Source organism: Ascidiella aspersa, chromosome 2 (assembly GCF_963924565.1).
Source record: "Ascidiella aspersa chromosome 2, kaAscAspe10.2, whole genome shotgun sequence".
Classification (NCBI taxonomy): Eukaryota; Metazoa; Chordata; class Ascidiacea; order Phlebobranchia; family Ascidiidae; genus Ascidiella; species Ascidiella aspersa.
This window is the reverse complement of record NC_139448.1, coordinates 32,506,572-32,529,799: the sequence shown is the minus strand read 5'-3', so window position 1 is coordinate 32,529,799 and position 23,228 is coordinate 32,506,572. Positions and strand designations below refer to the sequence as shown.

General features: G+C 34.9%; 3 protein-coding genes across 3 annotated transcripts; 1 reads left to right on the top strand and 2 right to left on the bottom strand.

Moving 5' to 3' along the window:
- Positions 1–2,253: 2,253 nt before the first annotated feature.
- Positions 2,254–13,285, top strand: LOC146164984 (double-stranded RNA-specific adenosine deaminase-like). The gene is made up of 15 exons (XM_083380901.1): positions 2,254–2,356; positions 2,772–2,884; positions 3,616–4,024; positions 4,495–4,657; positions 4,866–5,031; positions 5,669–5,793; positions 6,576–6,729; positions 7,621–7,816; positions 8,277–8,382; positions 8,452–8,520; positions 8,963–9,144; positions 9,910–10,037; positions 10,782–10,949; positions 11,770–11,967; positions 12,473–13,285. Exons 1-15 carry the CDS (start codon positions 2,254–2,256, stop codon positions 12,623–12,625), a joined length of 2,433 nt encoding a protein of 810 aa, XP_083237027.1. The 3' UTR covers positions 12,626–13,285.
- On the bottom strand, positions 12,640–16,505 carry LOC146164983 (ATP synthase F(0) complex subunit e, mitochondrial-like). Its single transcript, XM_083381475.1, has 4 exons — positions 16,379–16,505; positions 14,163–14,217; positions 13,164–13,256; positions 12,640–12,833 (listed from the first exon to the last, which is right to left on the bottom strand). The coding sequence occupies exons 1-4, from the start codon at positions 16,412–16,414 to the stop codon at positions 12,775–12,777; spliced, it is 243 nt and encodes an 80-aa protein (XP_083237601.1). The 5' UTR covers positions 16,415–16,505; the 3' UTR covers positions 12,640–12,774.
- Positions 16,506–17,711: 1,206 nt separating this feature from the next.
- On the bottom strand, positions 17,712–21,619 carry LOC146164982 (hydroxylysine kinase-like). Its single transcript, XM_083380900.1, has 6 exons — positions 21,481–21,619; positions 20,965–21,060; positions 20,001–20,102; positions 19,780–19,925; positions 18,759–18,951; positions 17,712–18,178 (listed from the first exon to the last, which is right to left on the bottom strand). Exons 1-6 carry the CDS (start codon positions 21,617–21,619, stop codon positions 17,712–17,714), a joined length of 1,143 nt encoding a protein of 380 aa, XP_083237026.1.
- Between the last annotated feature and the right edge of the window lie 1,609 nt (positions 21,620–23,228).

The following is a 23,228-nucleotide window of genomic DNA, read 5'->3' as shown; positions in this document are numbered from 1 at the left end:
AATAACTTTCCGAAATAAACAGATAGTAACGAATCAACCGAGCGAAGCATTCATACGGAATTGTTACTGTGATCTGATACTTCGGACTTTTGCTACCGTAGATGATAAGTTTCTCAACCGTGGATGATAAATTCATGTCGGTTAGCCAACCCTGAATTAGCTTTTTAAGCCCGATCCGTTTGTTAGGCCAAAATTTGTTTCAGCGTTAGGCAAAATGTTGCTTCAAGCCGTTTGATTACTTTGTCGGAAAATCTTAGTAGAAGGCTGTTCTATTTTTTATATTTTAATATAAACTGTGATTTATCAGTTACCCTCTCTTCGGAATATTAGATACAAAAAAAAACAATAGCAAAAAAATAATCCCTTTTTATGTTTTAATTTGAGTTCCTTATTGAGTAAGAGTTTCGAAACTCGCATTAATGGGTAATTCCCTACCTCGTAATTTTATTTTCGAGCGGCCAAAATGAAACTTTTGTTTTGTGTTTTAATAAGGTTTGCGCAATAAAATGAGATTTGCTATTTGCAGAAGGTGCACACTGTACCCTTTACAGATTGTGCAATCGTAGGATACTACAGTTTTTACCCCATTAAAAGTATAAAAGAGCTACGGCCATGATCACATTGAACTTTTGTTTGGAATGGTTTGATGTCATAACTTGATTACCTTTATTTAAATGCGTGAAAGTGAATTACATATCTTTATGACGAAATAATGATTATAATTCTAAAAACAAAGTGTTTTTAGATGTTTTAATTAATGCAACTACTGTAAGCTATAAATGGAATAACCTTGTAACTCTATCACTATTTTGGATCTTAAGTTGTAGTACACTGCACGTCTATAATATTAGATTTTACGGCGCTGGTCTAGAATCCTACCACAATTATATTAAATCAATGCACAATATTTGGGTTGGGGTGCAAGTTAGCATTCAGGTGTTGGTGGGTCAAGTATTTTTGAATTTATTATTTAATAATTACTCGACCCACCCTAACCCAAAACGATTACCTCCACCCTAACCCAGATACTGTGTAATGTGGTAGGATTCTAGACCAGCGGCGATTTTACATTTGATAACATTGTAATATATGTAATATCGTTTGTTTGTAAAACAGAACTTTTAAGTGTGTGTGTGTAATCTTAACGCCTTTTAGGCCATACAATGAAATGAGTTCCAACATTGGAAGTAAACGTGAGAGTTTCAAAAATAAGTAAGTTTATTTGGCAATATACCTAGAAATTTTGGTTCTGCTCTAGAATCCTACCACAATGCACATTGTTTGGGTAGGTTAAGTAATTTATTGAATCTGCTAGGAAGAAATAAATATTGGAGAATAAATATGATAATAATAGTTGACCCACTCAAACGCTAACTTGCACCCTAACACAAGTAATTTTACCAATATAAATCCTTGAAAGAATATGTGGTAGGATTCTAAACTAGCGCCAAAAGTTCTTTAAATAGTGTCGGAGAAATAAAAAAATTATATAAATTCAACTATAATTTGTTAAACCTATAGTAATATCTTGGAAAAATTTTACTTTACATTTAACAACATTATTTTTCCTTGTTGTCTACTTAACAAACATAAGACAAAATGATTTGTAAATTACAATTGAATAAAGCTCTTTTGAATTCCTGGTACACCAGCATTCTAATTTTAGAAATGTTTTTTGAGTTCAAAACAATTGTAAAATAGAAACGTTTTTACAGTGTTGTAAACAAGTCATTTTGAAATAACTTAAGTCCCAGTCAAGTCATTCGTAAAACAACAAGTCCAAGTCAAGTCTTTTTGAATAAATAACAAGTCAAGTCCCAGTCCAAGTCATCGGTTGCCCAAGTCAAGTCCCAGTCAAGTCATAATTAGAGCAAGTCAACTTCAAGTCCAGCCCTTTTAAATTATGAAACCCGGCAAACTTCTCCGATTGTTATGAGCAACTCAAGTAAAAAATAACATAAAAGCAATAAATAACAAGCAATTTCTTTTATGTGCAAAGATTGGCCTAAATAACGCAACTTTATAAATAATTGCTTAATTAAAACAATTTATTTTAACCCAAGTCATTTGGTCAACTTAAGTCAAGTCAAGTCAAGTCATTTGCCCCAAAGACTTAAGTCAAGTCAAGTCATTTTGCCCAAAAGACTTAAGTCAAGTCATTGACTTAAGTCATTACAGCACTGCGTTTTCATGTATGCTTTTTTAAATGTGGTGTGTAATAATTGCATGATTGGTTTTCTGTTTATGTGCAGAATGAAGGGAAGAAGCTATCGCCAGAACGCGAATGTCAACAGACGTCAGTGGTCTTCCCAGCATGGTAGAAGAGGAAGTCCACAGAAAGTACTTCGCGAATCAGGTGCAAGTATATCCGCAAATCAGGCTTGTAGAGTCCACAAGCGCTCACGCAATATCAAGTTTAAAACCGATGGGGCACTATATATCATGATGCTTAATTGGCAAATACCTCTATACATGGATTTCTGTATATCTACCTTGTTTTTGTTATATGGATTGGTGTAAAACTGGGCTGTGGAGTCAGAGTTTGACCTAAAACTAAAAAAATGGTCTATTTGACTGGGGTTAGAATCACGACTTAAATTTATCATCGTATAAGTTTAACTCTGGTTGAAATTCTGAGTTGTGTATGATCGCTAACATGAAAAAACATCAATGTTTTCCCCATGAAAAAATTGGTTACATATCACATCATGTTGAATTTCTTTTATAGGTTAATTATTATTACTATTTATAAATAGATAAATTTTGTACAGGTGATCCTATAGAAATACAACTGTTGGACTTGCTGGTCAAAGCTGGACAGCACAAAGTGACAATCCATCAGTTTTTGAAAGAAACTAAATACACAAAGCAATTAATCAATCATGTAAGTTGGACCTGGCCTTAAATATAAATAACAGATTCCTCTTTTTCAGAAAAAAAATAAACTATTTTGAATATATTAATGTAAAAACTGGAAATTAACTCTCCAAGCAAAAATTATTATTTTTATATTATTTTTTTATGAAGATAGTTTTGAGGCATGCGTATTTAATTACAAGTCTCATTAAACTAATTTGCCTCGGCAATCAACCTCGCTATTGCTTCAATAAGTTTTGCTGTTGTCTGATTACAATTCCACACAGTTTGTGTTGGCTATTATGGGCAAACCGGCTAATGCCGGCAAGCACAACCACTCACTGTATTGACTAGACAAGACTGGATATATATTGATATGAGTTTCGCATATACAAGTTGAAAGTTTGCATGAAAGAGAGAAGGCGACACGAGAAAGCGGAAATGATTTATAACCAGGTACCTTTTTGGCAGCCGGGAACTGCAACAATAACGCGTTCACACAGGTGAAAAACTTTTATCCATAACGGAAGTATGTGTCACGATATAACATTATTCATGTGTGAAACAGCCGAATGCTCTGTTCTCAGAATGACAGCGAGTGTTTGGTAAAAGGCGTGAAAAAATGACAAATCATAAATCGTAACATATTTGATCAATACACAATCCAATAAATTCCAAATTATCCACTAATTATTACTTATGATGCTACAGTTTATTTTTTAATTTGAAATTTGCTGCCTATTCTTGTATTACTACCAGCATCTATATGACATGAAAGACAAAGGTTTACTGACAAGAACACAAGAAAATCCACCTACCTGGTTTCTGCTCCCAAAGGGACGACAAAAGTGCGAATCACTTTTCGCTACACCCACTACTGTGAACCCCAACTTTGCTTCCCCTGCTCCGTTTACCCAAGGTCAGACCCGAATGACCTTGAGAACCCGGCCACCAAGTGCAACAGTGACATTACCAGGAAGAAATGCCGGGGCACACAACATTGACCAAGGACCTAAAACAATGCCGGCAAGTTTTGATAAGAATTTGGTTGGTGATATTGGGGAGATGGTGTCTTCTATACGGAGGTCCTTTGATGACTCCGGCGTTGGTTCAAAGGCACAGATTCCTGCCCCTCTACCCCCTAAGGCTCAATGTCCACCAGAAAGTGGTTAGTTGACTTGTGATAATTATACTTTTTTACATTATTTGCTAGCTTGTATCGGTACGTAAACATAGGTCGAAATGTGGGTGTACAGAGTGCTTTTAGACACTCTGGATTTCTGATAGGGTGTCAAAACAGCGTGAAATTTGACCAAGTTACACATCCAATTATGGTTTGCAAATTTCAATGCAACCATTTTAGCCTAGCGGTGCTATAAGAAAGTTACACATGCTAAATGGTTTGTTTCACTCATAATGTACAACTGTGGTTGGAAAACCCCCTTGGTATTTTAAAAGCTCGGCCGCCTATGTCCACAAGTGAGATGGAGCTAGATTATGAAATACATCTTAAGATTCATCAAAATGAAGATTGCTCTTTTTATTACAAATATAGTCAATAAATATTTAAATCTTCATCTAATCTATCCAAAGTGCAAACTACATTCACTTCTTGGCTAACTTTTATTGTTTTTTTAGACGAAGACATGTTGTGCCGACAAGCATCAAGCATTAATTTTATCTCGCCCAATGGCTCGGACAGTTCAAAAAATGCAATATCCACCCTTAATGAATTCGCACAAACCAGAAAACTGACTATTGAATATCATTTTACAGATGAGGGCCCGGCTCATAACAAAAGGTAACAATAATTATTTTTTTGGTATATATATATATACTTACAATTTATTATGTCTAATGCAAACTTTTCATAGTAATATTGGAGCATAGTAGCCTTGATAATCGGTTGACAATAATAAATAATACAAACAAAAAAAGAGTAGTATTATTATTTTTGCAGTAATTGAAGGATAGTCAAAAATTGATTTTTACCCTTTGGTCCCTCAAAGGTTCTTTGCTACCCTTATTCTGGGAGACCAGAATTATCAACCTATTGAAGGAAATTCCAAGAAAGATGCAAAACTTAAAGCTGCTCAAAATGCCTTGTGCTTATTGTCCGGAAAAAACACTCCCCAAATCCCTGTGACAACTGTTTCAACAGTTCAATCATTCCAGGTATGGCACTTTCTTTTGATAAGATTTTAGGATCAATACCAAGTTTGAATATAAGTTTAACTTTCATTAGGGTTGGGCATTTGACCAGTCAAATAAAATCCGTTGACCGGTCAAATACTCGTCAAATACTATCATAAAGCAATTGAAGTTAAAAATAAACCTTGATTTTAACTTAAATATATCAACGTTTTGGCTCAAGTACAATGGTTTGTCAAAAAATTATTTTTTGACTATCAATAAGAATTTTTGCAAAACCATGCCCATCTTGCAAGCAATACTAGCAGTATTGTAGTAGTTTTTACCATTGCTACAACCACCAAGTTAAGCCAAGAAGTTTATTACCGAAATTTAACAAGTAAATGTATCAGTAAAAAATATTTTTACTCCTCGTCACAACTTTCGTCACTCCGAATTATCTAAATCATTACCAGGGTCCACTGGAGATAAGGGATTTGGTTCTTCTAAAATTCTAAGTACCCTCAAAATGTTGACCGGTCAATAGACAGGCTTGCCAACCCTACTTTTATTGCAATCCACTAGCATTGGGATTTTGGTAGTGAGTTTCTAAAATTTTGCTCACTACATCATTGCTAACAATAGGTCAAAGTTTGTTTTGCTCCCCGGATTTGTGTTTTAGGCAGGATCACCTCCCATCATTTCCGGAAGTAAAAATGCTGTGTCTGTGATAAACGAATACGCTCAAGCAAACAGATTGGCCATTGACTTTGATTGCAACATTCATGGGCCTGACCACAAAAGAAGGTAAAACATCTGATTGGCTTACAAAATATAAAGATATTATTTTCTGTAGATGGAACATAATTCAGTTATTTTTTGGGGTTTATGCCAAACTCTTGGAAATGCATGTTTTTTCAACTATAAAAATATCAAAGAAAAACAAGACTGTTTTTTAGAAAAAGTTGTGTAAACAGTTTAAATACAAGTTAAATATAGCAAAATACTGTTCATTACATTTATTCAAATCAGAGATACACACTTTGCTGATATAAAGCAAAAACGAAGTAGAGATCAACCTGATACGATAAACTAGATCTCTGTGGTTAGTTCTGCCGGCTAGCGTTTACCATATATTGCTCTAATGAAGATATAATACACTTAAAATGTTGTATAATATAATTCAAAACTTATTTTTATCATAAAATGTTAACTGAACAACAATTTCAGAAAGCTTACTGGATTTAACAATTTATTTGCATTTTACACATTTTGTGGAATCTCAATGTTAAGTGTTTAGTTTTCTAAATAAATTGTCATGATTATAAAGATTTGAATCATGAATTGACATAATTTACTTTTTTGAAATACAAGCCATTTTTGAAAATAATTTGACTCCTGTTTTTTATTTTATTTGTTTTATGAAAATACCTGGGCTATTTATTTTATGTCTTTTGCCTACCATTTATTTGTTAAAAAAATTATTTTTTGAAACAAAGGGTTTTTCAACTTAAGTTTGTTTGCAATGGCTGCTTTAAAATAAAGTAACCTTTAAATCATAGCTGAAATATTAAACACATATGATTTAGATTTACCACGACCTTGACGGTGGGCAGTCGAGTAATAGCAAAGGTGGAAGGTTCGTCGAAAAAGGAATCAAAACTCAAAGCTGCTGAGGCTGGCAACAGATTATTGATAGAAGAAGGTAAAATGCAAGAGATGACAACACAAGCTGCTATGGAGGTACTAAATTGCTTTATAGTAGAGGCGACCAAACAACTATTCACTGTTGTGCTTGCCTTGCTATATAAATGTAACACACAAATATTTTTTTTAAATACATATATAATAGTTCAGAGCCTTCCAAACTATATAGGGTCACCCAACAAGACTTTTCTCGATGCAGATAAAGTGGGCCTACAGTTAAATTGTTGTTGTTATGCAATTAAATACTATACTTTAAAGGAATTTAAAACTGTACGATTACGACAATTTATTAGGGCTCACTACAGGTTTTATTGCATATAGTTATACTGCATTTCCTTTGTTTAGTGATATATTGTAGTTAGTAATTTTTGATACAAATTTTTAAAATACCCCTGCTTTAAATCGCAATCTAGCATTGATATTCATTGTTTACTGTTAAGTTAATATTGACAACAACAAACAAAACGCATAATACAGTAGTGTATACCAGGAATTTCTCAAACTGTGGACAACATTATGCTCGCTTTGTCATTGTCATAATAATTCATATAGGTCTGCAAAGTGAATTGTTTTCTAAACTGGAAAATGCCACTCCACAAAAACCGGATTGTCATTGGAAAAAAACATTAACATAAGTGTAATGTTTAAATATAATTTATGTGTGTTGGCAATACCTATCAAGGGTTGGTACAGGAATTTCTTTTCTAAAATGGGGTTGCATAGCAAGAAAGTTTTTAAAAGCCCTGCTGTATACCACAATATGACTTTTTTGTCAGTTTTTTTATCAAAGTTTATATTTGTGTGCCACAAAATTCCACCTGCCTTGTAATCATGTAGTTAAAACAAGCAAGTCAAGTATTAGTAGTACTAGCTTGTTACCATTATACTTTACGTTATTTGAGCAATAAGGTTATCAATTTTATTCAGTATTCCTTTCCGTGCCACAATTGGACATATCACGATCGCGTCTCAGTGCTAGTCAACCAGAAATTCGAGTCACTCCTGTCGGAACTGCCCGACAAAATTGTGGGCCGCAAGATTGTCGCCGGCTTCGTCATGTCGAGGGTCACCCAAACCGATATAGGGGAGGAAAGAAAATGGACGCACATAAGTGTTTCCTCAGGTTGGGGAATTGTCTGCTTAAATAAGCTCAAGTGGTTTCCAAAATTGTCTGATAGGATGTGCTGTACTTTGTTATTGATATTTAGCAGCGTTGCAAGCAAGTCATTTTGAAATGACTAGTCCCCAAAGAAGTCATTTGCAAAATAACGTCAGTCAAAGTCAACTTATGTGCGAAAAATCACGTCAAGTCTAAGTCAATGACATATTGTCATAGCAAGTCAATTCAAAGTCTAAGTCATCAACAAAAGGTTAAATTAATAAAATTGTTTACCTTATCCTGAGTGATATTTTAATTAGCAACAACTCATACGTAACACACAACGAGCATACTGTTTTTCAAGATTTGGTAAAATAAGCAAGTTTCACCTAAAATTATTTAATGCAAACATCCATTGCCTTAACAAATGTAAAACATTATTTTGCTTTTCTTGTATGTATGTACCAACGTATTTATACTGCAGGCAATCGTTGTGTGGCTGGTGACAAATTAAGCCTGAAAGGCGAAACTGTAAATGATTGCCACGCTGAGGTCATCGCCAGAAGGGGCCTCATGAGATTTCTCTACAGGTGAAATATTTAACAGCAGTCTTCGAATTTTTGAAGCAAATTTCCATGTACTAGATTTTGTTCTTTCAGGGAACTTTTGTCATACGACACCACCAAAGAAACCGAAGACTGTATTTTTACTGATCAACGCGTAAATAAGTAAGTAATAATTTGAGTTACAAATGGTAATAGGTTGGTAGCAGGATGATATGTTTTTAATTTGTTGATGTGCAACAATCAAAACTAAAGGCCAATTATTATCGCCTAAATTGCTAACGATACAAGCTTGCGCGACTCCTTAAACTAGAATATCGCATATAATGCAAGTCCTACACGTTCAAATGTCTTGCAAAAAGCCCAGCCATACGACAAACTATATTGAAAAAAAAGGCAGGTTAATTCATTGGTGAAAATCAACCAACTTGTGTTGTTTCGTCTGGGCGAGTGTAATTGGTAGACACTGGCCCGACTGGTGAGACAAATTCAAATTAAATGAAAAACAAGTAAGGCAAAAACAAATTAAAGACAAAAATACCAACAAAATTTAATTGAATTAAGCAAATTCTAATTTAAAATTGATGATTTGGTATTTTTTTAACAGTAAAGTGAGTCTTAAAGATGGCATAGAGTTCCACCTGTACATAAGCACCGCACCTTGCGGAGACAGCGCCCTGTTCGCAAAAAGCGACATGGACGACTCAGAAGAAGACGATAATGAGAACCTGCACCATCCGTTGTTTGACAGCAAAAAGCAAGGAGTTCTCCGAACAAAAGTCGAAAATGGTTAGTCCTATGTTTAAAAGATATTAAATGTACCATTGTGTAATTGACAGTTGTTTCTATGGTCGATTATATGATAGTGACTAACATTCAGTGTTGTAAACAAGTCTTTTTGAAATGACTTAAGTCCCAGTCAAGTTATTTGTAAAATAACTCAAGTCTAAGTCAAGTCTTTTCGAATAAATAACAAGTCAAGTCCCAGTCAAGTCATAATTAGAGCAAGTCAACTTTAAGTCACGTCCTTGTCATAAAAATAAAGCGTTAAGCTATTAAAATTTTTAAACTCGCATGATCATGAACAATAACTGAACTAAAAACTAACGAAAACGAAACATATAGCAAGCAATTTGTTTTTTGTGCAAAAATTTGGACAAATAGCTGAATTTTATAAAAAAAATACTTAAATTATTTTATTTCAACCCAAGTCAAGTCATTTAAAAACAGTGACTTAAGTCATTACAACACTGCTAACAATGATAAAACTGTCTCAGGGAGTGTTTTTTTTAGGAATGGGTTGTTTTTCATACTATTTTAGGCATCAAATATTTTTTATAATGTTATGTATTATCTTCTGATGCAATATGAAATAATTTTCACCTCTCACTTAAAATGACTTCACCTACTACTTCTTACAACTGTTGTATACAGGCTTGGTATTACCAAGTTGTGCTACTATTTTTTTTTCTTTGCAATTGTCTAGTTAAAACCTAAATATGTGCTGAAATGCTACACTTGATATTATATTTTTCTATTTTTTCTTTTTCTCAGGTGAAGGGTGCATCCCAATTGAGGAAGATGCGAATGTGCCAACATGGGATGGTATTTTGAAGGGCGAACGCCTGCGAACAATGTCTTGCAGTGACAAGTTGGCAAAGTGGAACTTCCTAGGCCTACAGGTTGTTTGTAAAAGAAGTACTGAAACTAAATCGGTATGCTACTTGACTCCTAAAGACTACGTAAAGTATACCCGAGTCCCGAGGCCGACGTTTGCATGTGCAATAGCAAATTCGAAGCCCGAAAGGCGGCAAACTATTGTTTTGCAACTACGTGTTGTGCGTGGGTGCATCACAGAAATTTTCATAGCAAAATTTTAATTGGTGATTCGAGTTGGTCAGACGACTCGGACCTCAAATAGTGACGCGGTTGAAATAAATGTTTGCATTTTTTACTCTAGAATCATCTTAAACCTCTCTATATTTTTGATTGATAATATCTTGTGTGGATAATTGTGTTTGCCTTTTGAATGACACATATAAGTCACCTAAGTCTGTGCTTAGGACCTCTAAAGGCATGATCCGGCCCTGTTTTCACTCGACTCCGCAGCCCTGATGCAGTTGTTGACAAAGATGTCAAATCAGAATACCAACTAGCCTTATCGTTAAAAATTCCAAGATTTGTGCATTTTGATATCACCACACATATCGAAAAACCCTAATCGGAATACAATCATGCGAACATTTAGAACGAGGATCATCAATTACCTAATTTGTTAATGATAACAGATCATAATCACCGTATACGAAAGCATTGTACAGCTTTATTAAGGAGAAAATAGGCAAGTGTAAAACCTTTTACGGGGATATAGGAAAAATACCAGGCTGACGGTCCTTAATAGCTAATGCACAACTTTTGCTTTTTAGGGTGCTTTGCTAAGTCAGTTCATCGAGCCCATATACATGTCTTCGTTGACCCTTGGAATGCTCTACCACCATGGTCACCTGACCAGGGCAGTGTGCTGCAGGCTCGAAAAGTACCTGAAAGAGTTCCAAGTATCCGTTCCGACATCGTACAAAGTCCACCATCCCTCGGTTTGTAGCATTTAACATTTAAAATAGGCTAAATTTCTCCCTCTTGGTGGGAGTTACCGAGGACCTAGTAACCAGACACAGGCTGTTCATCGGATATTAGCCCCGTTACACTTAAAAGGCCTTGATAATCAGAATACAAATTTAGTACGTGCGCGTAAACTAATATTTTACGAATTTTAAATGTCAGTAGCAACCAGTGTGATTATAATGTTTGCCGATTTTAATCAAACAATCGACAATCTATAACGCTTCCTGAAAGTTTTTTTTAATTTCCCTTGTGAGCGCAGCCAAGCGCCGAATAAAGATCCTTTTTAAAATGCAATTTAATCTATATAAGGCTTGTACGCACGAATCTATTATTTCAAGACCACAAAACCCTTGTTTTATACAAGGGTCACCATACACAGGATTTATGACGCAATTTTGTGGCGTTTTATCTCAAGTTTTTCTCAAAGAAAAAAAATCTTTACCAGCCCCCTTTAATTGTTGCTAGTGGAGCCACTAAAATTGCATTACTGTTACGTGTTTATCAACACGTTAAACACCCAAATTGATTAACTGCCATAAGCCAAATCTTAGAGTTCATTAAGTGATTTTACGATGTGATAAATAGGGTTTTAGATTACGCGTTTCAGCTTTCGTTTGCCAAATATGTTCTTCAGTTACATAATATCATATTTGATGATGTAAAGTTTTCCGTATTGTTGTGTGTAAAATTCCTAAGTTTTTCTGCTTCAGTTCGCCTCGTTTCAAACTTGACAATTACCAAACATCCCCGACACCCCGTATTTATATAATATTTTACCCCATTCAAATTTAGGTGGCAAAGATCAGTGGAGATGCCCCCGGAAGGGACACGGGCAAAGTTAAAACCAGAGAGTTCAGTCTAAACTGGACCACGGGCGACGACAAGTGCGAGGTACTGGATGGCACAGTCGGTCGCTGTGAGCCCAGATTTGGATGCTTAGAGCAAGTTTCTCAAGTCTGCAAAGCCAGGCTGTATGAGCAATACAAGCAGGCGAGTTTTGCGATTTTGTCATTACCGTTTTTTTTAAGAGGATATTATAACACTTGTACGAAAAATACTTTACTTCGGTTTGGGGATTGCTTAACTTTTTAGGCCGGAACTCATTTGTTGAAGTAATATGAAACCCCGTGTGAATTGCGTTTTTCTTTAAGTCACTTAAATGACTTGCCTTGGACTAAAGTCAAAGTTAAATGTTTTCATTAAATATATAAGTATTCAAAAATGCTTCGGGTATAGGAGTTATTATTTTTTATGTAAATGACAGGACTTGAACTTGGGTTAAAGTTATTTTCTTTTCTGCAACTGGAGTTATTTCAAAATGACCTGTCTACAGATTGGTTAGTCACATTAAATGACGTGGGTGTACACTATGGCTTATTTCATACAGTTTTTTTAATAAGGATGCTATATTCTTAATAAAAAAAAATTACTATCTTCAGACATGCCAGGAGCCGGAGGTAAACATTTAACCATTGTTTTTCAATTTCACATTTAGCTCTCTGGAAATCAAAATCTAAAATCCTACACAGCAGCCAAGAACCTGTCTGAAGAATACCAAGCAGCAAAGAAGATAATGAAAGAGGCTTTTTATTCGGCTGGCTGTGGAAAGTGGATGAACAAGCCTGTTGAGGAAGATGACTTTACCTAACTTTTGTCCACCACTGCAATTGAGTTTTTACTGTATTTTACTGACTCACGAAACTAAAAATATTTTTCCACTGATCAAATAAACCAAGAAGTAGGTTTGCGACAATTTTAGAAGGAAACAAATAATTTTGAACTGGAAAGCGTGAACTACTATTCTTTTGGTGGCGACTTTTGGAACAGGATAGAATCCCTTTCGAATTCGATACGAGCTGCAAAAAATAACATGACGATTTAATTCTTTGCTTGTTTTATCATGTACAAAGCTAGCTAGCTAAAAGTTAATTGTAAAATGTTTAAATTAGTATTATGTATCAAGTTGGGCAAAATTAGGCATCTTTAAAAATATCAAATAAATAGCATAAATACATGTTAATCTATGTCAAATCAAAAGTCATTTACAAAAATACAGAATACCTAAAACTGCTTTTTTGTATGATAAGTATTAAGCGATTTTTTTGTAAACCGCATTTTGTACTGCCAAACATATTCACATCACGGCATCGCTTATTTTTAGCAATAAAACTTTTTTTGTTATTTACCCTTTTCTTCAGCGTCATGTTTTTGTGTGAGGTATTTGTCTCTTCTCTGATTTTCCACCACTCTTTCTTTGGCTCGCCTCACCTTAAGCGTTTCTTCACATCAAAAATATACAAATTAGAAACATGGATACAGTGATAAACTCCGGAGGTTCGAGAAGTACAACTTACCATTAGGGATGCTCAAAGTAGAATATCGAATCCTTGGATTCGAATCCAGATGGGATTCGAATCCAATTCTGCCGTTTATTTCGGGTAATTGGAACCGATATAATTTAATGATTTGGCGCCGATTGTTGCGCCTAATTGCACAAACGCGTGTGGTAAGTTGGCTTGTCGCTGCGGCGACCAATTTATAGTGCTTACTTTAAATGTAACCTGGTAGTGCAGTGTCAGCGTTTTTTCGGGCGACCAATTACGGCGTCTCGCGATAACGTTCGTCTAATAATTAAGTGTCAATCAAGCATTATTGGGCGAGCGACTAACGTGTAAAGTCTGGTGTGGAGTGCGCAATTTCCCTAAGCTGATAAGTTGCAAAAGTAACATTACGTTGTAAAACGTTCTGGCCGTCCACAAAATGCGCTATAGGGTTACTCAAGGTCAACTTTAGGCCAAGATTCAGGACCGAACTGCTTAAGACTTCTGTGTGCAGTGTTGCATTCTACTCACTATTGGCAAAAATATAAGTTTTGGCAACAACCTGGACAGTTGACGTATTACAGTTTACACAACTGCTTCAAATGACAGTTGTTAAGAATGTTAAACATATGGGAGATTTTTTTTATTATAATGTACACATGTTAGCAAATTGTTTGGGCGATTTATTGCTGTGATTGTGGGCCCTGTGGGGTAGATTAAGATTAATCCCTTCCCCAAACAAAACCAAGGTTGTTTTATTTAATAAAAATATACTAGGATTCGCTATTCTGGATTCGTTATTCTAGATTCGAAACCTATTATTCTAGAATACCTTGGGATTCTACTTTGAACATCCCTACTTACCATTATGCTTGTATCCGTACATGACTCCAATTGCCAACAGTGACCATCTTGCTGTCTATAAAAAGGAATTCTTTATAAAACCACTTGCGGTTTTAGAACTAAAAAAAGGGGAATTCGAGTACATAGATTTGCTTGAACTTAAAAAAAAAATTTTATATATTACATAAGGCTAATTTGTAAAGTTTTATACCCTATTTTGGGTGTGGGTTCTGTCAATAAATTTCATGGGTTGCTTTCAGTCAACATTATACCAGTGTCCAGAAAGGTTTGTCATGTCATAAATTTTTAAACATCAGTGACAAGCATATGAAACTAACTGAAGTACCAAATACCAAAAATAAAATGGGAATATTTCGAAGTAAATTATTCAATTGCCAAATTATAATTAATACATTCTTTAATATTTGGTAAATCAAAGTTTATTTTGCAACTCATGTTATCTAATATACCAAATAAAATTCATTTACAACTGCTAGTTGACCAAACTGTAAATGCATAAATAATGCACAGAATTGTGACACATGTTAACTAGCAGCTTTGGTCAATAGTTGGAAATAAGTTTTAAAATTACAAATTCAGAGCTCATTAGAAAAAAAATTAATATGTTTGTTAACAAAACCAATTTTGCATCCCAGTTATAATGTTTTCAACTACATTAATGTTTTTTTCTGTATGTTTTACTGTTGGCCCAAACAATGCTGATTTTTAGTATTACTAAGACCAGTGGTTCCCAAACTCTTTTGGCTCGCGGCACACTAAACAAATCTTAACAATTTCGCAGCACACTTTTCATTTTGAAGTTTGTATTTTTTTTATTTTAGCTGCAAACATTTAATTAAGCTCATTTATGGACGTTCTTTCACGTATGTACGTAGAAAGTTATGCAAAAAAACAAAAGAAAGAAATACCGCATACCACAACGCATATTGTTTGGGTTAAGGTGCGGGTTAGCGTTTGGGTGAGTCAAGTATTATTATGTTTATTATTAATAATAACGCTTGACCCACCCTCACCCAAACGGTAACCCGCATTCTAACCCAAATAATTTGCGTTGTGGTACGCATGCACGACGCATTTTTTTTTTGTTACAATAAATTTAATTAGGTTCTTCCGCTGGTAAGCGCAAATAAAATTTTATTTTTTTCTTTATATTATCAAAAACGGCAATATTTTAAAAGTTTTGCTAGGTTGCCAAATACCCGGGATTATAAAAAAAATTTCCCGGGATTCGGGATTGTTAATTCGCGGGAAATCCCGGGACATTCCCGGAGAGGAACCCTAGTTCACAACACAATAAAATTAGATTAAACTATTATATACTTTCTTTTACAGGACAATTAGGAAAAAAATAGAATTTCAGTCTGGGACTAGTTTTGGCTTTCATGTCTGCTGTGACACAAACTATCCACAATCGTAACAACTTGCCATTTACAAATAATAAAAACAAAAATTAACCAATAAAAAGTTAACAGAAACTCCAGAGGAGAATGCGGCGCTGGTCTAGAATCCTACCACAACGCACTTTATTTGGGTTAGGGTGGGGGTTAGCGTTTTGTGTTAGGTTGGGTCAAGTATTATAATTCAATAATAAACAAAATATTACTTGACCCACCCTCACCCAAACGCTAACCCGCACCCTAACCCAAATATTGTGTGTTGATTTAATAATAGTGATAGGATTCTAGACCAGCGCCGAGAATGCACACAAAATCATGGGCGCTCTTTCACTATTGTACGTAAAAATTAATAAAAAAATTTTTTTTCTTCAAATGCCGCATACCACAACACATATTGTTTGGGTTAGGGTGCGGGTTAGCGTTTGGTTGAGGGTGGGTAATAAACATAATATTACTTGACCCACCTTCACCCAAACGCTAACCCTAACCCAAACAATATGCGTTGTGGTGTGCAGTATTATTATTATTTTTTTTTGCATAACTTTTCATGTACAATAGTGAAAGAGCGCCAAATAATTTGTGCATGTTAATTTAGAAAATAGTTAGGCGCTCGTCTAGAATCCTACCACAACGAACATTATTTGGGTTAGGGTGCCGGTTTGGGTTTGGGTGAGTCCAGTAATAGTGTGAAACAATATTACTTGACCTACCCACACCCAAACACTAACCGACACCCTAACCCACATATTATGCATTGCTTAATAATTATTTCAACGTTGTGGTAGGGTTCTAGACCAGCGCCAATAGTTATTCACCAACCTTGATCAAGGGAGAGACTTGCACGGGTGTGGCCATATTTACAAAAAAAACTCTAACTTAAGGCTAGAACAAAACAGAGTTTCGTTAAAGTATAAAACTGAAAAAACGAGTTTTGGCTCTGCAGGTTGAATTTTGTTTGTAACGCTGTAATGTTAAAAAAACAACACTTATAAACGGTACAAGATTATATCATTTATTTAAAAGCACAAAAGAAAACAATTCCAAAAAGCCTTAAAACAAGTTGAAACGTGAAACAGTCACCTTCAACAACATTACCTTGGTCGCATCCGTTTCTATCGTATGACAAACCATCAGCTTATGTTTACGAAAAATTGATTGCTGATCGGAAAATTACGACTTTCAAAATTCAAATACTTCAAATGATTATTTAATTGTTTTCGAACGCAGTAAGCTGATAGATTTAATACATTTTTTTAAAGTCGATTTATACACCTGGGTAACGATCTTTTTTTTGCATTCTTATTACAAAAAAAACGAGCGTAATTTGTTTTGACAAGAATTATGATGACGTCAATATATACCAGCAACAGCACAAGCCAAGGCGTAAGCTATTGATCGTTTTGCATTACAAAATTGCTTGGTGTTCTGTTTTATGAAATCTTATATGCCAGAAATATCTTGTAAGTATAGTGTGGCTGTTTTTTAAACAAAAGACGGCGTCGCCTGGACATTTGTTATAGTTATAGACGTAGGCTATACCATTAAATAATCTATAATCGCCATTATCGACTAAATTAAGTAAGATGTATATTGATGTTACTAATGTTTGCAGGTGAAGCAAGCGGATTAATTATGAGCCTCATTGAAGTCTTTGTGCCTCGGTGTATCAACCTCACTACTACTTCAAGGTAGATACTGCATTCATATAGAATTGTTCATCTGGCTGCTTCGTATTTCTGATATGAATTGACTCGGTTTTTGTTGGCTTAAAGCCAGCAAGCAAAGCAGCCAGCGAGCCGGTAAACAACAACCATTCTGTTAATTGACTAGACATGACTGGTGTATATTCATATAACGCTCTCGCATATACAAGTTGAGAATTTGCATGAAAAAGAAAGGCGACACGGAAAAGCGGAAATGTTATACACTTATTTTTACCACCCGATGTTACTTCAAACTTCGAAGAACCTCGGCAAACAGATCTTAGCTTATTCCACCAGATAATATCATTGATTGTATTTATTAAATTTCATATTGTACACTCTCAAAAAGGAAATGTAATATCGTAAATGCAGGCAAAATTTCCGCCGCAAGCAGGGGTAATAATGCGCATTAAAATTTAAAATGATTGTTAAATACAGACTCTGCAGTGCTATCGAAGAAAGGAAGGCGAAATCCACTTGTTCATAACTTCGTTTTTTCCCAACTCCGACAAGCTTTTGATTAGTTGCGGGGAAGCGGCATTCTTGGTGTACACCTCTGAGTTGTCGGGATCTTTTGCGCAACTGTAAACTGACATGACATAAGATGTTATCAATCTTCCTAATACACAAAGATACAACAGGTCTAATTCGACGTCTGTAAATTCATGCACTTTTCGGTATCCAACCAACAGTTCTCTTGCGATCTCGTGTGGCATTAGGCCTTTTCTACTAGCGGTCATCATCATGTAAGCGATACAAATTGCAATTTCGAACACAGTGTAACCGTAATAGGCATCCTCAAAGTCGATTAGGCCCATTGCTTTTGTGACGTCATGATTGCTTAACAGATACTTGGAAGAGGCGTGGTTGTCACATAAAACCACGTTTGTGTCACTGAAGTCACTTTGAATGAAACCTGAATACAAAGTTGTATAGTAAATATATACAATTGTAGCATACTTGGTTTACGTAGTTTTAGCAGTGTTGTAATAACTTGAGTCATTGACTCGACTTAAGTCACTGTTTTCAAATGACTTGACTTGAGTTAAGTCTTTTGACCAAAATGACTTGACTTGGACTTGAGTCATTTTGTCAAATAACTTGGGATTAAATTAAGTGTTTTTCATTTAGAATTTTCTCAAGTTTTGCACATTAAACACTTTTATTGCTGTACATTGCGTTTGTGTTTTTTGATAAATTGTTGCTTATAATCGGACGGGGTTACCAATTTTAATAGTTTAACCGCTTACTTTTATGTCAATGACATGACTTAACATTGACTTGCTCTCATAACGACTTGACTTGGACTTGACTTAGGCAACCGATGACTTTGACTGGGACTTGACTTTTTTTTGTAAAAAAATATTTTTGCAAAATACTTGACTGGGACTTCATTTCAAAAATGTCATTTCAAAATGACTTGATTACAACACTGAGTTTTAGAGGTTTGAAACTATTACAGAACCTGTTTTTTGATTATTAGCCTACTAACTAACTTCGTGGGAGCAAATGCAAGCGTTCCTTAACATCCGTTTGAAACACTTTGAAGAATTTCGTAACGATGTCCTGCATTTGCTTATCTTGTACGTGATGCGTGTATCTGACAATTTCCATTGAATATTCTAGTCGCCAAATCAAGTCCTCGCGGTATTCAGTTGGATCAATGCTTTCCTCATTGCAAGGAAGAGCCTGTAAATTAAAAAAAAACGAAATAAAGTTGTGTTACACTATACAACAGACAAACCTACACTATCAGGTTAAAATAGCCACATTAATATTTTTTTAAAACAAAAGTTAATATACATAGAATAGGCTGCAAGCCAGCGGTGGCCAAGCTATAGCTCAGATGCGTAAAAAATTTTCACATTTACTAAAGATGCGCAACACAATTGAATTGATTGTAAGAAGATAACTAACAGATGCATATACGAATAAAAAAACACATTGCCATGTTACAGTTAATTAAATTCAAGTTGTACTTTTCTTTGGGAAGTCATGATTGGATTATCTTTGAGGTATACAGCGCATAATCGAGTAATACGCCATATATTGGCCATAATCCTGCGATTTATATCAGTTTGTGACCTGTTGAGGTAATACACGTTCCGGGCCGGGGTAATATTTTTTAGGCTGGACTATACGCTTTTGATTTCATTCAGAAAAACAATAAAGCTACGAACGTTTGTCTACGAAAAAAAAGCTATCGTGATCCGATTTCAAAGGCACTATTTTCCAGATAAATTGGTCAAATTACCTAAACGTTAAGAAGCTTAGATACCTCCAGCTGTTGTTGTTTTTATACCTCTTGAGGTAGAATCAGTGCAAATCAGGGCTAAAATCCCTATTTTAATTTGATACTTGATCGGCATGGAATCCACCCTAGTTTCGGACGAACACCAATTCCACCCTATTGTGTAAGAAGATCACCAACACTCGGTATCGGGTTTCAGCTCCTATTCGATATTATCGGATATCCATAACCACAACTTGTAAAATTTCAAATAATTAAACACTTACCGCCAGGGTTTTCGTAAATAATCCGCAAAAAGTACCAACGTTTCTAGACACGACGAGAAATTCCTTCTTTGTTAATTCCGTTTCAAATACAGTTTTACCTTCAACAAATTCAAACAGCTGAATTTGAATTTCTTGCCCATGTTCATCTAATAACGATAAAAAAGAAGTTGAAACTTCTTGAAAAACAACGAATTCGTTCTACAATTATTACAGTTACTTACTTAAAAAGTATTTTGGGCTTGCTTTCCCTGTCAAGCTTGACAATAATCCGGGTACCTTAAGGTTGTTTGCCTTGCAGTGATTCAGCATTAGCATCATAATTTCTACAAAAAGGTGTCACAAAAAGGTGTTAATATCCAAAAGAGGTATTTCAAACGCAGGTGTGTTTATTTTCCTACTTCGTTTGTTTACATGGCAAAAATCATGCTGTGGAGTCGGGGTCGGACACCGGATCAATATTGACTTTTTCCAGCCGTTTTTTTAATTGGACCCTGCAGTCCTGGTAATAATTCGCCTCTGCGTAAATGTTGTTCTGTGTTTGGATTTTAAATGTCGTTTCAACACTTCAGATTGTCGAGATGCTTAAGGTATACTGTATTCAGATAACTATGGTGCAGCTTCAGCAGGTAAAAGCATTCCAATTACTAATTTAGTAACTTGAAAAGCGCAAAGATTACAACTAAAATATATTTATCGTCATAAAACCGAAACGAGCTTACGCAGTGGTGAAAAGTCAAAATAAATTCCACACAGAACGCTCCAGGATTTTAGACTACTTACAAATATCCTAGCAACTCTATAAAGCCAATCAATAGTAAGACTATACTTTTGACGGTAAGTATTTTTTTAAATATCATTTAAAACATTTATATAGTACGAAACTGAACTAATGTTTGAGTGCGGAGTTGTTTAGCTTATTTGCAGAGCACACCTTAAATTTATGTATTGCAAAAAGGAGAAAAATGTGACTAAAACCAACATTTTATCTGCTAATCAAAATTTGTTACGTCTTTCCGGTAAGAGTTATTGTACCGAAGGGCCTGACCGGCTTTTCCGATTTACTTTCAACACTGATTTTACGTAACTAATGGTTTGGTTATAGATAGTTATTGTTGCTCCCCTGCTGTAAAGTAACGTTCTATTGCGTCCATTGTATTTTTATCGACATTTTTGTATTATACTTACCACTGTTCATAGGTTCGTACGTTTTTATCTTCATTACGTAGGAGTCACCGGGAGTTGTTTTATTTTTGACGCAAGCATATTCGTCTACTTCCTTACCTAAATACAATAAAACAGATTGTGACTTTACCGATTTTTTTATTGAATGGTTCCACAGATTTCCACTGAAACTATATTTTATGTACAAAATCCGAAGCTTCATAACGTTTGAGTGCTGGAGATTTCCAAACAGAAAAACCAGAAAACGCAATCACAGGAATGGAATCTAATGGGAATTTGCATTTTCAGTAAATTGATCATGCGTTTTTTTTTTACACTAATTCAAAATACCAGAGTAAAGCAATATAACTATGATTGTTCTTCAACATTTTTGCTGTTAGACGTTCAATACGTGTTTAATAGCAAAAAAGTAAAATTTATTAACTTGGATCCCACCTGAACTAAAACATTTTGAAAATTAAATTAAAAGGTACGATTACCAATATTATAGTTTATATGCTTTTATAAGGCCGTTCTTACTTGTCTGTTTTCCATCGCTTTCCAAATAAAAGTTGACATCCACATACCCGCCTAGGCGAGAAACTTTGTGAACATTTATTCCGTACAATGATTTTACGGCATCTGTTATGATCGATTTCGAAAGGCTTCTGCAGTCCATTTTTTTATTTTAGCTTTGCATAAGTACTTTGCCAAATTTGTTTATCTGTAAATAAAACATACATAATTCCTTTTTTCACCAAGAAACATTGATAATGTGGTTTAACTATGCGTGCCATTAAAACAAACACTTGCCACTGAGAGGATACTGAAATCAACAGGCCGTGGGTATTTTTTGCCTTTAAACTTGAGGCGATCATATATGTCAACCAGTGTTGTAATGACTTAAGTCATTGACTTGACTTAAGTGCACTTAAGTCACTGTTTTCAAATGACTTGACTTAAGTCTTTTGACCAAAATGACTTGACTTGACTTAAGTCTTTTGGACAAATGACTTGACTTGGACTTAAGTCATTATGTCAAATAACTTGGGATTAAATTAAGTGTTTTTCATTAAAATTTTTTTTTTAAGTTTTGCACATTAAACACTTTAAGTGCTGCATATTGCGTTTGTGTTAGTTTTTTAGTTAAATTGTTGCTTATGATCGGACAATTTTACCAATTTCAATAGTTTAACAATTTACTTTTATGTCAATGACATGACTTGAAATTGACTTGCTCTCATAATGACTTGACTGGGACTTGACTTGTGGAACCGATGACTTGGACTGGACTTGTTATTTTCGCAAAAGACTTGACTTGGACTTAAGTTATTTTTCAAATGACTTGACTGGGACTTAAGTTATTTCAAAATGACTTGTTTACAACACTGATGTCAACTAAACGCATTTCTGCTCTGTAGTCTAGTAGTCATGCTTTTCTAATTTGCTAAACTATTGTCCTAAATTACTTAAAAAAACTATTAAAACGTTATCGCGGACGCCACTATGCTGATGGGATTCATTCCACCTGAATAATTGATTCAGGTTTATGTCCGAAATATACAACCGCTAAGCCAAAAAGTATGCACGCTGGCATGTGATGACGTAGTGGTTTACAGATAGTAATTATTCAGTTCAGTGGTTTGCAAACTATTTCTTTTGACTCCCCTGAAAGGTTTTCTCGCGAAATACTCGATACCATGGCTTATACCAAGATTAAATAAGTAGACTAAACGATTTCTGGAGCCGATTGGTTCCTATATCAGCAGTAACAAAATAAGCATATCTTAAAAACACAAATATTAGAATGATGACGAAGTGGTAACCCTGAATATACATGATATTTTCAATTGGGACAATGTTTCGCAACTTTTTTTAGCTTGCAGAACCCTAGAGGAATTATAAATAGTTGCTGGTATTTTGCTGACTGGTTAACCGTAAAGTTACAATGAAAGTTTCAATAAACGAGATTGAAACAGCACATTAACTGTGCAACAAGATTGAAAAAAAAACTTAATTTTGGCACGTTTAACGTACACAAAAAATTCTACCAAGAAGTTTATCAATAGAGCAAAAAATGAAATCCTAAAGAACTTGAAATATCTCTCGGCACCCTTGAGCGTTAAAAATAATATCTTACTGTGTGGCACCCCGGTTGAGAACCACTGATTAGGATATGACAATCAACTACCGGTACACAACGGCTGGTGTCTGTTCGCTCTAACAGTATTACAAAACCATACTCTGTCACGCCTTTTTACCGGATTAGACTGTGGCGTGTTTTCAGA

Excerpts from the sequence above, each read along its gene's own strand:
- LOC146164984 (XM_083380901.1), top strand. The coding sequence starts at position 2,254 with ATGAAGGGAAGAAGCTATCGCCAGAACGCGAATGTCAACAGACGTCAG. Across the intron at positions 4,658-4,865 it reads GGCCCGGCTCATAACAAAAG|GTTCTTTGCTACCCTTATTC; the intron begins GTAACAATAATT and ends GGTCCCTCAAAG. Across the intron at positions 11,968-12,472 it reads TGTATGAGCAATACAAGCAG|CTCTCTGGAAATCAAAATCT; the intron begins GCGAGTTTTGCG and ends TTTCACATTTAG.
- LOC146164983 (XM_083381475.1), bottom strand. The coding sequence starts at position 16,414 with ATGGCCACACCCGTGCAAGTCTCTCCCTTGATCAAG. Across the intron at positions 14,218-16,378 it reads AAGTCTCTCCCTTGATCAAG|ACAGCAAGATGGTCACTGTT; the intron begins GTTGGTGAATAA and ends TCCTTTTTATAG. Across the intron at positions 13,257-14,162 it reads GTACGGATACAAGCATAATG|AAACGCTTAAGGTGAGGCGA; the intron begins GTAAGTAGGGAT and ends TTTGATGTGAAG.
- LOC146164982 (XM_083380900.1), bottom strand. The coding sequence starts at position 21,619 with ATGGACTGCAGAAGCCTTTCGAAATCGATCATAACAGATGCCGTAAAA. Across the intron at positions 21,061-21,480 it reads AAGCGATGGAAAACAGACAA|GTAAGGAAGTAGACGAATAT; the intron begins GTAAGAACGGCC and ends TATTGTATTTAG. Across the intron at positions 18,952-19,779 it reads TATTTACGAAAACCCTGGCG|GCTCTTCCTTGCAATGAGGA; the intron begins GTAAGTGTTTAA and ends TTTAATTTACAG.